We start from the raw sequence: 15,409 nt of genomic DNA on the forward strand, positions 1-15,409 counted from the left end.
TACAAATACAGGTAGAAATAAATATATTTATAAATAAATAATTAATTATCCACCTGTTAGATATCACTGTGTAAATTCATAATAGTGAATGAAAATGTCTGGAATGTGGTAAATAAAATCTGGATGAAATATTACAAAAACATTATAAAAATATTAATGTTGGTACAATTTGCAAGAAGTTCATCAGTTTTTTTTTTACATTTTAAGTGGAATCAGGAACTCTTTAGTAAGAATTTTATATATCTGTATAGTATTTATTGTTGATGCATTTTTACTAAATATCCATGTGAATCAAAGCTTAAAGTAACATAACTTCATTAGGTTACAAGTATTAGGCAATAATTAGCTTTCCTTAGCTATCAGTATTTATCTTAAAGAAAGTTTTTCATACAAAGGTAAAGGTATGTGAAATTAAATATATATGTCATAAATAAACAATTCATCTTATCTATTAGTATTTACAATATTATTACAATGTTTACAAATACTTTATAAAAAATTCTCATTATATAAGTCGGCCAAAATTGAGTCCAACAATAAATTAACAAAATGATATTAATTTAAATAAAAATAATAAACTGTATATAGAATAAAAACCCAAGCTCTTTAGTATAATGAATCACATTCCAAGTTGACTTAAAACTAAACTATAAACTGTTCACCATTTACACAATAGATCAAGGCAGTAACAGTGCTTTTATAATTCAGAAAACAAAATAAAGATTTTAAATAAATAGCCTATTATATATTTGTGACAAAACTTTTGTCCCAAGATTAAAATACAGCATCACGATAAAAAGGAACTTTCACCTACTATTGAATTTATACGAGGAACATGTAGGGCCATCAATGTAAAATTTGTAAAGTGGGTCCCCATAGTACTACTGGCAATGTTAGATGAAGTAAAGATACTTTTAAGAATCTTATGAGTTTTCAAATAACACTTCATGATCTAACCATAACTGAAATCTTTGTTTGTTTTTTAATGCAATTAATTATGATGTAATATTTATAAATATTTTTGGAAATACTGTGTATTAATTATATTACCTGATTTATTCTTTTCTTAATAATATGATATTAACCTTAATATCATATTGTTTTAATACATACAGTTGCATACAATTATTGATATAAAATAATAGCAATTACAATTTATTAATTATGAATTCATCTACTACGAAGTGATATAATAGTATACCATATAAACTGATAAAAATTTTATTTACTGTAATAATTATGTAATATGTGCATCGTAATAATGACTAAGATGTGACTTAATTGTATGAATACAGTAAAAGCAATAACATTAAAACAAGAGGAAAAGAGTCAAGTCTCAAAATAATAAAGAAGGAAGGCAATGGAAATACTTTTTAAGAAGAGTAATGTCCAACAAAGTGGTGTATCAAATATGAAGCCAGTAAGTAGGAGTGCTAAGAATTTTTGGAATGCATTCCACTGAGAATGTTACTGTTAAAAAAAAAAAATAGAGTACTATTCTGTTCTTACTAGCATACAACTGTCTGATTTCATCAAGGAGAAAGTTTCAATAGAATATTTGCAGTATATGAAGATGACTAATAAGTTTCCTGATAAATGTAGCATGTTCCATGTGTCTGTTGAAGTAAATGAGTTTGAAATGTTGAAGAAAACTGATAACAGACAGAAGGGGTTTTTGCTCTTTTATTTCATGGAAAGCTACAGGCTTCCAATCTTTATCTTACAGTTGTAAGATAAAAGAAATGAAAATGATATGGTCTCATGGTGATGTGTTTGTTTGCATGAGATCCATACTATTATTGTCTCAAACTGAGTTCATTGTTTTATATCAGAACATGATACAGCTATCAACAAAAGTTCATTTTTTTGTGACTGTAGCTAATAATGTACAACCTACTTAGCAGCCACAGAATCTAATTTTTTTTTAAAGAATAATTTGACTCCCTGATTATACAGATTTCCTTGGTAGTTACACGGTTTTTAGTTTGGACAGACATCTCCATCAATCTTGCAAATCCAGTGAAGGTAGCTTGTTAATTGCAGTTAGCAATAATATCTCTTTATTAGGACTGATCTCAGATAAGTAGAGGACTGTGTTGTGGTTGAACTCACATGAATATGTTTGGATCACAAGATAGTTTACTGTGGAAAATCCTTATTTTAGAGCAGATTTTCCACCACTATGGATGAGTAAATATATTACAATTGTATATCAGAAGATGAGAAACTTGTATGTAAAGTTCATTACTATGCAAAAGAAACGGTAGTTTCTTTTTGATTTTTTAGACAACATAAATCTGATTTAGATCAATCATGTCATTTCTGTTAAAGGCAAATCTGTAATGGACTTGGTCATGGTGAACTGCAACACCACTATTATCTTACACACAGATCATCTTGTTATTCTGGATGTACCATATGATCCTCTGATTGTGACAGTACTTGTCTTTTTCAATGCATATGACATGCATGCTATTTGGTGTATGGTCTAATCGGGATTCTTGTACAAAGCTACTGAAGCGTCTAATGCAATGGTAAAGCTTACTGGTACATTTGTTGTGATTACTAATCAGAAAATTCAATTTTCTGTTTGTGTAAAAGCAGGTTTAATGGATGATTTTCTAGGAAACTGATTGTTTGTTTAAAAAATAAGTAGTCAGAAAAATAAGTAATAGCCAGGAAGGAGCACTTTCATGAATTCTCTAATTCCAATTGATTGGTTAAGCAGTTAACAAGGGACCCAATTAAAAGAACTCATGATGCAGAAAATAATCTTTGCTTCAAATCAACATTTTTTCAAAGATATTTTAAATAATTCATGCATAGGATCAATAAATAATAAGTTGATGACAAAATCTGGGCTCCTGGCAACAACTTTAGAAATTATATCTGATCAGTAAATCTGTATATCAATCTAGTAGAAGACTGGATTGATATACAGATAATATAATGTCAAGATGAAATTGACATTATAGGCAAGCCTTTGTATATTCCAATGGCAAGGCTAATGAAGTTATTAAAGCTGTTTGAAAATTAAACACTAGAGCTGCTGCTGAAGTGAATGTATGATCTCACATTTCAATCAAGGTTCTAGAGTGAGCTCATTGCACCGATACTTAGTTTGTTTTTAATTTCAGTTCTGGAGTTCAGTTACAAATTGGTTGCAACTATAGGGTTCAAACTGTACACCTCTACTGTTCATTATCTATAAGCATATCAATTATACACATTTTATACAAAGATATCTTGAAGATTTGTAGAGTTGTTGATACTATAGAACACAAGTTATGTCAGCAGGAAGATATAGCCAGGTTGTTGTGTGGTCTGATAACTTAATGCCTTTGAAAAATAGTTTTTTTGATCAATTTTCCAGAAAAAACTGTTATTAAACACAGTACACTAATTGTGTTTGCGGTAGTCCTCTTTTGTGTTAATGCTCTTATATAGTAGGGATTGATTCAGAGTTTTTCTTCACACATACTTAACAAAATAACACCAAAGGTTACAAGAAAACTTACTTTCATTAAACAGATCAGCAGGAAATTCCATCAGCCTGACAAAAATAAATTACAGGTATAAAAAAATTATATGATTTTTGCTGCCATTTGGAGTAGTGGCTTTTTATAAGCTATTGACCAGATTAAGAATGTCCAAAGAAGGTAGGTATCTAGTTAAGAGAAGTTTTATAATGCCCGATACTTAAGAGAAACAGTACAACTTATGAAAATTAATACAAGAAAAAGGAAGCAAATGGACTACATATCTACAGGCTTCTGCATCATTATGGGATGGAGATGTCTTGATTCTGGAATTTAGAGATCTATTGCGTCAATAAGGAATTACAGGCTGTTTATGCATGCTGATGGTATCAGAGATTCACCAATATCTAACTACTTGCAAATAAAATGAAAGATGTTGATTTTTTAAACTAGGCTGTTATTTTTTAAGCTAGAATTGTTACGATATTTTAGAAGCTCATGCATGAACATGTGTTTATTTTATGTGCTAATTTTTATATATGCTTGTTTATGATACTGTGATGGATTTGCCAAGTTATTTCACAAACCTATGTACTGGAACTATATGACATTGTAAATAGTATAAGTTTATGTTGTGAATGCGCTGTATATTGTATACTGAAATTTTATGTTTTAACATATAATTCATATTTTAACCAGGATGAAATCTGAAATGGACCAAGATCATAAATTTAACTGTATATTATTTTTAAATTACTTTCAATGTTTGACGAAAATTTTATTGTTTGATGTTTAAAATGTAATATATGTGTACATATAAATATCATAATGTAAGTATATGATGCCAAAAGTTGTTGTTCTACTAGTAAAATAAAAGAAACAACTAAACAGATTATTTTGTATGTTTTCAAATATATGTTTATATACTATAAATAAAATCTTCTTATTGTACAATCAACAAAAACATTAATTGTATTATATTTATTTTAAAAAAAATAAATTTAATTAAAATAAATTATTATCAAGCCTTAAATGCTGTACATCCTGGACAATTAATTGTTATCAGAAAAACTCAACCGCTACATAACTTACATCTAAAGCCATCTACTGATTGCCATCATCATCATCATCATCATCTAGTTGTCTGTTCAAACAATAATAAAATCAATTATAGACTTTTTGCTCGCCAACTAAATAATGCTAACTAATGATAAACAGCAGAACTTCTTAAAGGAACCTTACTAAGAATATTATGATTTTATAAATCACCCATTGATAAAGAGAGAAGTTTTTCCAGTACTATTTACAGCTGTCTGCAAACTTCTTATCAGTTTAATAAGATGCTATGTGATCTCATGAAAAATCACTACTGAACAGTATACAAGAAATCATTTAACATTAAATATAACTTCATGAAAATCTAAATTATATTTAAATTTAAATAAATTTAAAATAAAATTTAAATTTAAATTTTATTTAAATTTGAAAATTAAACAATGTAGAATAAACAAAAAAATTAATGTTTCATAGATAATAAACCATTAATAATGGGGGTACTACTAAAGTTTGTGTCTAAGGTTTTGTTGTGGATAAAGGCATACTATGACAGTCCCAAATAAAGCAAGTAGCAAGGTTTATTGTTCCATATTTCAATTAAAGAAAATTCTACAGTGCATTCATAAAGTCACTCGGCAGTATGCTTTAGAATTATGTGGTGCATTCTGTTCTTTTGGCGTTAGGATGGTTGCCTTGTGGATTCATTGGGTGTTGCTCAGTAATAAACCAAAATTTCAGTTGCTGAGTTGTGACTGAACGTGCTTCGTTTCGTTTATTGGAATCAATAGTTGCGAAAAATGTGGTTCTTTTAGTAGAGGAATGCATTTTTCTCGTTGAATATCTCTTTCATGAAGGTGATAAGTATACTGATTTAGTGAAGCACAAGTTTTGTTAAAAGTTTCTGAACACTCCTGTTCCTCACCGCAATGCAGTTTGAACTCTTCGAAAAATTTCAGGCAACAGACTCTGTTGATGCTAATCAAAGTGGAAGACCACCTAAACAGAATCTGCTTGATAACACTACGGCTGAAAGTCCATCAAAGTCAATATGTAAGTTAGCACAGCAGTAAGACATCAGATTTGCTACTGCATATAAAGCTGTAAGAATAGAACTGAAACTTTTCCTAAGCATAATGTATGTTCATGAACTGAAACCTACAGATCATGCCAAAAGACTAAATTATAAATGATTTAAATGTTTTATTGACAAAAATTCCATAGGTATCCTCGACAACTAACCCCCATAAATTACATGAATTGAAAGTTGGGGTCTGGGTCGGTGTGAGCAGAATGTGTACTGTGGATCTGATATTTTTTGAAAATACAGTTAATAGTGATCGTTACTGTACTGCTTTAACAAACTTCATTAATCAATTAATAGAAGTAGAAATCAACCGCAGTTGGTTTCAACAAGATGGCGCCACAATGCTTACAGCTAACAGGTCAATGACTCTTTTACTAAATATCTTTAATGAATGAATCATTTTGAGGGGTTTGTGGCCTGTATGACTGCCCGATCTCACTCCCTTAGATTATTTTATATGGCAGGCAGTGAAACAAGCAGTGTATCACAACAGAGAGTTGAGTTCAGCTAAATTGACGAACTAAAAACTGCAATAATGGCATATGTATGAGACGTTCCAGTACATCAGCTGGTTTAAGTGTTTGAAAACAAATTGATTGTGTGCAGTGTTGTATTGATGTTGGAGGAGGTCATTTGCAACACCTTTTATAAACTGTAAGTATAATTAAGAAAGTTCATTACACTTTCATAATTCAGTGTACAGTTTTCTGAACAAACTGTTCTTTTACGACTACAGAAGTAGGAATCATCACAGAAGTAGAACATATGTGACCTGAACTGCGAAAAGGGACCTCTTGTCAGGAACTGTTATTTACAAGTACAGAGAATAAACTAGTATAAGGTCAAAAATATAGATTTTCTGTTTTTAGCTGTATCAGATACTGTGATTCTTTCTGTTTCATTTAAACTAGGTTGTAGTTAAAAATTACTTCGCTAGATAGGCTAAGTGTCTAATTATTTAACTAATGCCATGTTTTTGAAAAGGGACCTGTTGCCGGCAATACCACAAATTACCATAACGACAGCAGGACCCTTTTTGAAGTGTAATACAAATACTTTTTTATTTTATTTTTAACGTCATTGAAAGGTGTTAAATGTTAATTCAATTTTGATTCAATTTATTTAATTACAGTACTTTTGATTTTTTAAATAGTTTTGTAATGAAGAATTTTCAAATGCAAAATTTTAGTTGGCTGACCTGTTGTATGGACAAATCTTGTCACTTGTAGTTTTGTTATGAATGTGTTTCAGGTTAATGTATGGTTATCAAAATGGGTAAAAATAGAATTTTAAAAGTTTTGTATAACTGTTGTATATTATGATATACCTGATGATGATTATAACATCATTAATGAGTATTTTTTGAGAGAGTGCGGTTGTGAAAGTGATCATAACACTAGTTCAGACGAATTGACCCCTAAATTATTAGGTGTTAGTGAAATAAGCATTTCTATTGAAAATACTGACCAATCAATTGAAAATATTGAAGAAAATTATTCAACTGGCAGCTAAAGAACCAGTTTCTGTAATTGATGAAAATGATGGAGGAGATAATTTAATGGGAGGAGATTTTAATTATAATTTGCTGGAAACAGGTCAGTTTTCATCAGAACAAGATCCCCAGTTAATTGTAGCCAGTTTTTTTACAAAAAGGTTGTGGATATAAAACTTTTAATAATTTTTGTAGTAAACAACTGCTATCCAAGATGTAACTGAGATGAGGGATGAATACAGTCAATTAGATTACTATGAAAATAATATCAATAGGTTAGATCAGTTAGTCATCAGGACAACTTAGACACCTTACAAATGACAGAGAAATGATTGCTTGTACACACAACATTCAAAATGTTCGTAAATTTTCCGGGACAAAATTTTTATTAAAAGGGCTAAATGTTTGCACAGAAATGTACTTGTTTGCTCATCACATAACAAATAAAAAAATTTAAAAGAATGACAAAACATTACAATGACTCTGGCAGAATAGCAAAAAACCATGGAAGCTCTGGTAGATGTCCATCAAACAAAACACCTTTTAAATCTATTGAACTTGTTAAGTTCATTAAAAGTTATGCTGAATAACATGCAGTTTTTACCTGGTAGGATCCCAGCCCTTAAAAATGTAATGCCAGAATTTTACAAAATGATACAAATTAAATTTTAACAAGTGATAAAAAACAACTGTGTATAATAAATACAGTGATTCATTGTTAGTGCTTCATGAAAAACCTGAATCAATTGGTGTGTTTAATTCCACTGGGAAACAGACTTGCAGTGATATTGTACATGAATCCTAAATATGATTCGTATAAAATTTGTCAGCCAAATTATACAAGCCTAAATAAACTATTATTTGCATCTGAACAAGAAAAACTGGAAAATGTATTGGCTATAAGAAGTCATTTAGAATTTGTAGCTAAGGAAAGAGATAATTATCGCACTGTTATTACAGATTCAAAAGATGGGTTCCAATTTCATTGCAGTAATACACCAAATTCATGTTCCCTAAATTCTTCACTTCATTATAGTTTTAACATGGCCCAGCAGGTGCACATACCTTCCAACCCGTTATAACCTGGCCAACTGTACTTTTTAACTGTGTTTAAAGTAGAAATTTTTGGTATTATGTGTGAAACAATTACTTCATTCCTGAGAGCACAAGGGTTTGTAAAGGGGCAAATTTAATTTAATGTTGATAGTAAGTTTGTTTGATAATTACTTAAAAAATTACAGTCATGGTTAAAAAGTAATGTACATCCATACAGATAATTGCATGGCTCAGAAAAAAAAGAATAATATACTTATGGCATATCTGCAATAAAATAAGAAAATAATTTTATTATTTTTGCTATGAGTCATACTAAGTTTTTGTGTGTCTAGGCCTTTGGTTAATTACAAAAAAAGTTCAAAAATACATTTGTATCATCAATTCAGAGTTAGCTACAGTTGTTGAAGAATCTACTGTGACATCTAAAATAAATTCTGTTGTATTTGTTGGCAATGAAAAAGGGAGAGGTGAATATTAAGGTGTATGATTGGGAAGATTATTTCCAAAATCAAGGATGGAAAAGAGTTCCAAATCTTACTAAATACCTTCAATTTGAATTTAGTGAAGAATGGATAGGAAAGGTCACCTTGCATGTCATTACTGACAAAAATAAAATCACAGATACTAATCTACAAGAAATGACTCCTATTGGCTTGAATAAAGAACATAAAAAGCACTTGTACAAAAATATCATATCATACTGTGAAGACCAATTTTAAGGCCAACTGTGTGGACAAGTAGAAGAAGAGGAGAAAAATGAAAATCTGCAAGAGCAACCTGTGACTCAGAAATGGAAAAAGTAACCTGTGACGCAGAAAAAGTAGTTTCTTGATTTTGGTTTATTAAAAAATATTATAAAATTTATCTTAAATATAAAATTAATATAAAAAACTGATTATGTTTGAACTGCCCTGATAAGTGATTAATGAACTTATGTCTGTGATACACAATTATCATAAGAATTTTAATCTAGTTTATAAGTCATTTTTTACCTTTTTTTTTATTTGTGTGTATAGCAAGAAAAGCAATAAAATATTCCAAAACAGTTATCATTATAGAATCTTCTTTAACACTCATTTAAAGTAATAAGTAAGAAAACTGTTATAAAACTTTAGAATTGCATTATTCAGAATTTTATGCTCTTACAAATAAGCATGACATCAAAAATTGTTCAGTTTGAAGCAAGAAGTTTCTTTTCCCTATCTGGATCACATATAATGAGTCAATATTTATGCGGTATCATTCTCTGAGGACCATCTCTCTTATTTTTCTGAAAGTATTTTAAAAAAAAAAAGTTATAAATTCCTATAGATATTTAAGCCACAGACAAAGTAATAATACTTTGCCTGTCCATCAAAATTTATGTTGCATCTCTGGGAATTTTCTGCTTATAAATCTAGAATGAATAGGAATTAGATATAGAACTGCGCATAACACCAAACAAGAAGACCCTGCTTGATTAGCATAAAACAACTTTGAGAAGTCAGCATTATATACAGTTAAAAAATTATCTGTATATTTAAGGTAAGAAGAAAGCTTAGAGTTTAAGAAAAGAGTGAGCAGGTAGTCGCATAAAGATTGTTTTTACAACATTAAAAAATCAATCTGTTACATCTTGAATAGGATGATACTATTATGAATATTTTAAATCACATTCTAACTTAAATTGATATTAATAACATTTTATATATAAGAAAAATTTAAAATTTTCTAGTTTTGTCAATTACAAATTATAAAATAAACTACAATACTAGCAATTAAAACTAATTTGAGCAATGAAATCAACCAGGCACGACATGTATTGAAAAAAGAAGTTGAAACCTGTATTGAAAGAATATTAAATTTTATCTTACTATGGTGTATGCTGTAATGAAATTTTCTAATAACAGTTCAGCAACAGAAAAGTATCTTAACTTATATATCTAACAGTAAAAACATATTGGCAGAACTGTTCTAAATTATAATTAATCAACAGGTTATTTCAATGCAAGATAATTGTTTAATTTTTAATGTTGACAAAGCTACATTAAAAGGTACATTAAAAGCTACATTTACGGTTTCCACTACATTAAAGTTTGATTCATTATATCCTTAACTTTTCAATTGATTTGGCTTTAATAGTCTGATCAATTCCTGGTCTTAGAAATCAGTACTATTATAATATAGAAGTGATTCTATATTCTATTATCAGTTCTACAGTTAGAATAAGTTTATATTTTACAAGAATATGTTATACACTTTTTTTAACAATGAAATTTATTTAATAACTGATTTAATGACAAAAAAAAATCACTTTTAGAGATCACAATAATAAACATAATTTGACACTCTTCCTATTACAATAGGAAATATATTTAATATCAGTAGTAAAATTTCTTACATATATACATACATATGTATATATATACAAATACATGCAATGTTAAATATCTCCTGCAGCTACATTCCTTTTTAAGAGTTTTTTTTTGCAATAACAAGCCTACTAATGCTCTAACTGACTTTACAAAAATAATATTACTAACATTAATGTAATAATATAAACAATCACAAAAAGTACAATAAATTAATCATACAAATACTGTACACACACTCACATTTATAGATTTACTCCTTAAAATTACAAAACCAAAAGACATCAATCGCATCAGTACTCATACTCAATTATGAGCATAAGTGAATATACAAATACACATTTACATACTCACACTCATGTGTTTATGATCATGCTTACAAAATTACACTTCTCAATTGCAATAAATAAATAAATATGTTAAAATCCTCTAAGTCCATTATAAACATGATTATTTGATTTCTGATTCAGTATTCTCTTGATACCTGCAACAAAAACATACACTGTGGTAATTCAGTAGAAAGAATGATTGATAGTAAATATTTATAATTACAAATGCATTCTCACTTGAGTAGAAAACTTAACCCATTCACTAACAAATATAAAGACTGAGCTCTCTACACTGAAAAAAAAAGATAGCTATAACACAATTTTTGTCTTAACTTTAATTTATGGCTTATATCTTGCGTGTCCAGTTTATCAATTCTATAATTTCTAATACAATTATAAACTCCTGAAACTATTCCTCAGCAAGTACTTGATCATAAAAGACTAAACTATTTATAAGTGAAGTGTTTGAATTAAGAATAGCAGTGAAATAAATCTATAGCCAGACCTGACTGGATTTTTCACTGGTATAAACTTAACTAAGAGAGATGTTTGATAATTACCTAACTGTTAACTGATAAGTGATGTAGTTGGCTGTGAAATTACACAACAGAGAATCACAAGTCTCCATGATTGTAAAATTAACTAGTGTCCAAGTTTAAGGATTTAGGTGTGGTATACTAAATCTTCACTGGGTAGAAATATTTATACTCAGAACATGCTTACAGTTTGGGTGTTCTAGTGTTAAACAACTGAAAGAACTTTTTAGAATTGAATCTTTGGAAGTACCAGTGAAATGTAAGATTTCTGCATTCAATTTGTGATATTAGTAAGCTCAATTGTTAGTAAACTAATTTCAGTTTCCTACTGTTTAGGATTAAGATTCCTTGTAAGGTTTGATGCAAGTTGTTTTTCTAATTTTATGTTTTGGAGATAAAACTGTCAGTCACCAATACACAGATGCTGACAATAATAAAATATGATTTAAGCAATTTTCTCACATAATGTTAACACTATTTAACCAGTTTTTTCAGATTTATTTCATCATTCACCAGAAAATTTTTATATGTTGTTCTTTAAGATCTATATATTCTGAGAATAATTTTTTCTGTTATGTTATTTGTGTTAAGGAAGCTATTTTGTGGTTGTCACAAACTTTTTTTCTTTGCTTGATGAATTAATTCACCACAGAAACTTTGAAAAGCTTGCACGCAGGAATATGGAAATGGAATTTTGTAGCGTATGAATATGCTGGGCCTAACTAGAATTAGAACCCAGGACCCCCAGATGAAAGGCCAAGATGCTACCATTCCACCATGAAAATCACAAAATTCTATATAAATAAATAATAAAAATTTTTCTTGCTATCATGTCAGCAGTAGAACCCATCTAGATTTTGGACAAATGAATAATTATTTTAATTGTTTAGCTGATGATTAGTTGAAGACTGAGACAGTGCTATTCAATGGTAAGAGTTTTGACATAAAAAATTCTATTTCTACTTTTATGGTTTAAATATAAAAAATCTTATTTGGGCACCACATGACTTCCTTGTCACACCTATTAAATTATAAACTGAGATTTTTTTAAAATGAAAAGTACATAAAATTTTATTTCATTAATAAAATATTTTTCATATATATGGGCTTTTTGGACACTTTTGGTTCAGTCTATTGCAATCAAAAAGGGAGGTGCACAACTAGATGTTACAGCAGTCCTAAATCCAAAATTTCAACATCCAACGGCTAATTGTTTTTGGGTTATGTGAGATACATACATACAGACATCATGCCGAAACTAGTCACAACGGATTCAGGGATGGTCAAAATGGATATTTACGTTAAAATCAGAAAATCAAGATTTTTCGCCATTACAATACGTCCTTTACTTTGTACAAGGAAGTAAAAAGGAGATTATTCAACTTAATAGATATAAAATAAATAATATAATGTACGTAACAGACTACAACAAACGGTATATGAAATTGTCTGAAAAATGAAATATAATGCAATATAAAATACGATTTTAATTTGAATAGTCATTTGTTACAATTGAACCACCCTACTCTATGTAACAAATGGTATGATGTTCTAGACTAATCAAATCTTTCTTTATTTTCAACAACACAACATTTGCTCCTTTACTTCCGCATTTTGGTTGAATTAACTCAAACATTTTCTCTCTACAGCCACTCCAAATAAAAAGTTATTGCTATAAATAATAAGATTATTTTTATATAGTAAACCCTACATTCTGAGAAGTACAACTAATAACAGTGAGTATTTGTTATTGGTCACTTTAAAATCTCAAGCTTCAAATCAAAGTACCTAGGATTCAACTTGTATACAAAATCTCACAATTTATTACCATGAAGACAATGACTTATCTTTTTCTAGACTTAAGGCATCAATTAAAATAATTTTTTTTTTTTATAAAAAGTAACTGTTTAATTTGATTATTAGGTTATAATCAAATTAGGTTATTTTATTAAATAACCTAATATGTGACATGTGGTACTATCTCTACATAACAAAACAAAATAAAATTTTTTTACTAGACAGATTTTAACAGGAACTTACAACTGATTACCTATATAAATATGTATATAAATGTTTATACTACCCTCAGTTTTTACATGCATTTAAATAATAACTTAAAAATTACTTAAATTAAACAATTTATTAATTTTGTTGTCAAGACTAATGTTTTTATTTGTAGTTTTATGTTTAACTATAAGCCTACTATTATGTCTGAATGAGTGAGTAAAAACTTTAATTAAACGGCAAGTCAATTTCTGACTTTTGTTCGTGCATCTTGAATAGCAGCGTCAGAAACAAATAATTTACGTTTTCAAAAATATTTTGAAGATGAAATCTTGTTGACATTGTCTGATGCAAGCAACTGACCATTTCCTATCACATTACCGTAATGTGTTTACACATTCTGTTTATATGTATGAAATGCATTGTAACATTTGGTCCCAAGCATTTATACATTGTGTGTACTATAAAATTAGCTTTTTTTGTTTTTTGTTTTCTATTGCAAGTTTTTTTAAAAATAATAAGTGATTGGGAGAAGTTTATCAACTGCTGTGATTCAGAAGAAATTTTGATTTTTTTTTAAATGACCTAATATGCAACATGTTACACTGTTTAAGTGAGGAAAAATATGAAATAATTGTGTTTTTATGTTATTGAACCTTGTTACTGTAAAATTAGTATAATTTTAATAACATTACTGACAGAATTCAATGAGAATTGTGACTTAGCATTTACAAAAAATATTTTTATGTTTATATTTAATTGTAAAATTAGTACATTAAACAGACAAAAAATATTTAATTCTTCTAATGAAATAAAGGTCTACAAAATGTATGCACTAAAATTAAAAAAAGAGATATGGGCAAATACTTTTTTAACCCTTTCTCAATAACCTACATAACTTTTACACAACTTAAAATATTTTTTTCCAATTATTCATTATCAATGGTTACAGAAACCATGTGATGGTCCAGGCTATGCTTCCAAGCATCAGTCATTCAAATGTGGTGAACTTAGATGTAATGATTAATATCTGTTAGTAATTAATATCTATAAGTAGTTATATATAAGTATTAATAGCTATAAGTAACTGTACATTGTTAGTGTTTCCATCTTTTTAATTGATTGTACTGTATTATGTGAGTTTTATATATGGAATATTTACAATTTTGTCAGAATTAACAATGAGAAATTAAAATAAGCAAAACTTAGGAGAATATTACAAGATGTCCGACTCTGATGAAAATAATGACTTACATTAATTAAGAGAGAAAGACTTTTAAGACACTGAAGCTGCTAATGATTCATTTCTGAGGAAGTAAAAAGAGGACAAGTAACTTTACAACCTAGTAAGAAAACAAAGTCAAAGTTGATGTGCTGAAACAGTTGAAGGGGAAGAAACCTAATGAAATAAAAGTTTAATTTTTTGTCTGAATACACTTTTAAGAATATTGAAAAAAAATTGTTTGGAAAACTGAAACGCACCTGTTAAATAGACAATATTTAACAGAATGGCATTCACTTTACACAATTCTACAATGTACTTCAAAACCTACTGGGAAAAAATTTTAAATAAGAAAAAGCCAGTTTAATGTCAAATCATCATTTTAAGGATGAAATCATAATATTAATATTGAATCATGAATGAATATGACATTAAAGGGAATGACAAACACAATCTACTATTTCAAATTTCTATGAATGCCAGTATGCTCATATAGTTAACAATTTCACTTTTTACAACATAGAAAATAATCAATTGATAGAAAACCTAAACATATTAAACATTTAGTCTATTCGTGAACATTTCAACTATTTTACATGTACACGAGATAAAATTTTAGATATTAAAAAAAAAACTCATATATTTTATATCACTACTGAAAAATGAACAGATTTAATTACTCAAATTTGTCTAAAGAATGTTTATCAGTAACTTGCACACAGTTAATGATAATGGGTTAAATGAAAGTGAAAGTTAGTGATTAAGAAATAATGGATATATATTTTAAAAAAAATTAAATC

General features: G+C 28.5%; 1 protein-coding gene across 1 annotated transcript in view; it reads right to left on the reverse strand.

Annotated features, from left to right (window-relative positions):
* Positions 1–424: 424 nt before the first annotated feature.
* The window catches only part of shv (DnaJ heat shock protein family member shriveled), a 42,458-nt gene continuing 27,473 nt past the window's right edge, over positions 425–15,409 (reverse strand). The window contains exon 5 of the mRNA XM_075356053.1: positions 425–11,002. Within this exon, the coding sequence (XP_075212168.1) occupies positions 10,938–11,002 (65 nt within the window). The 3' untranslated portion in view covers positions 425–10,937. The remainder of the gene's footprint in view (positions 11,003–15,409) is intronic.

Source organism: Lycorma delicatula, chromosome 2 (assembly GCF_047948215.1).
Source record: "Lycorma delicatula isolate Av1 chromosome 2, ASM4794821v1, whole genome shotgun sequence".
Classification (NCBI taxonomy): Eukaryota; Metazoa; Arthropoda; class Insecta; order Hemiptera; family Fulgoridae; genus Lycorma; species Lycorma delicatula.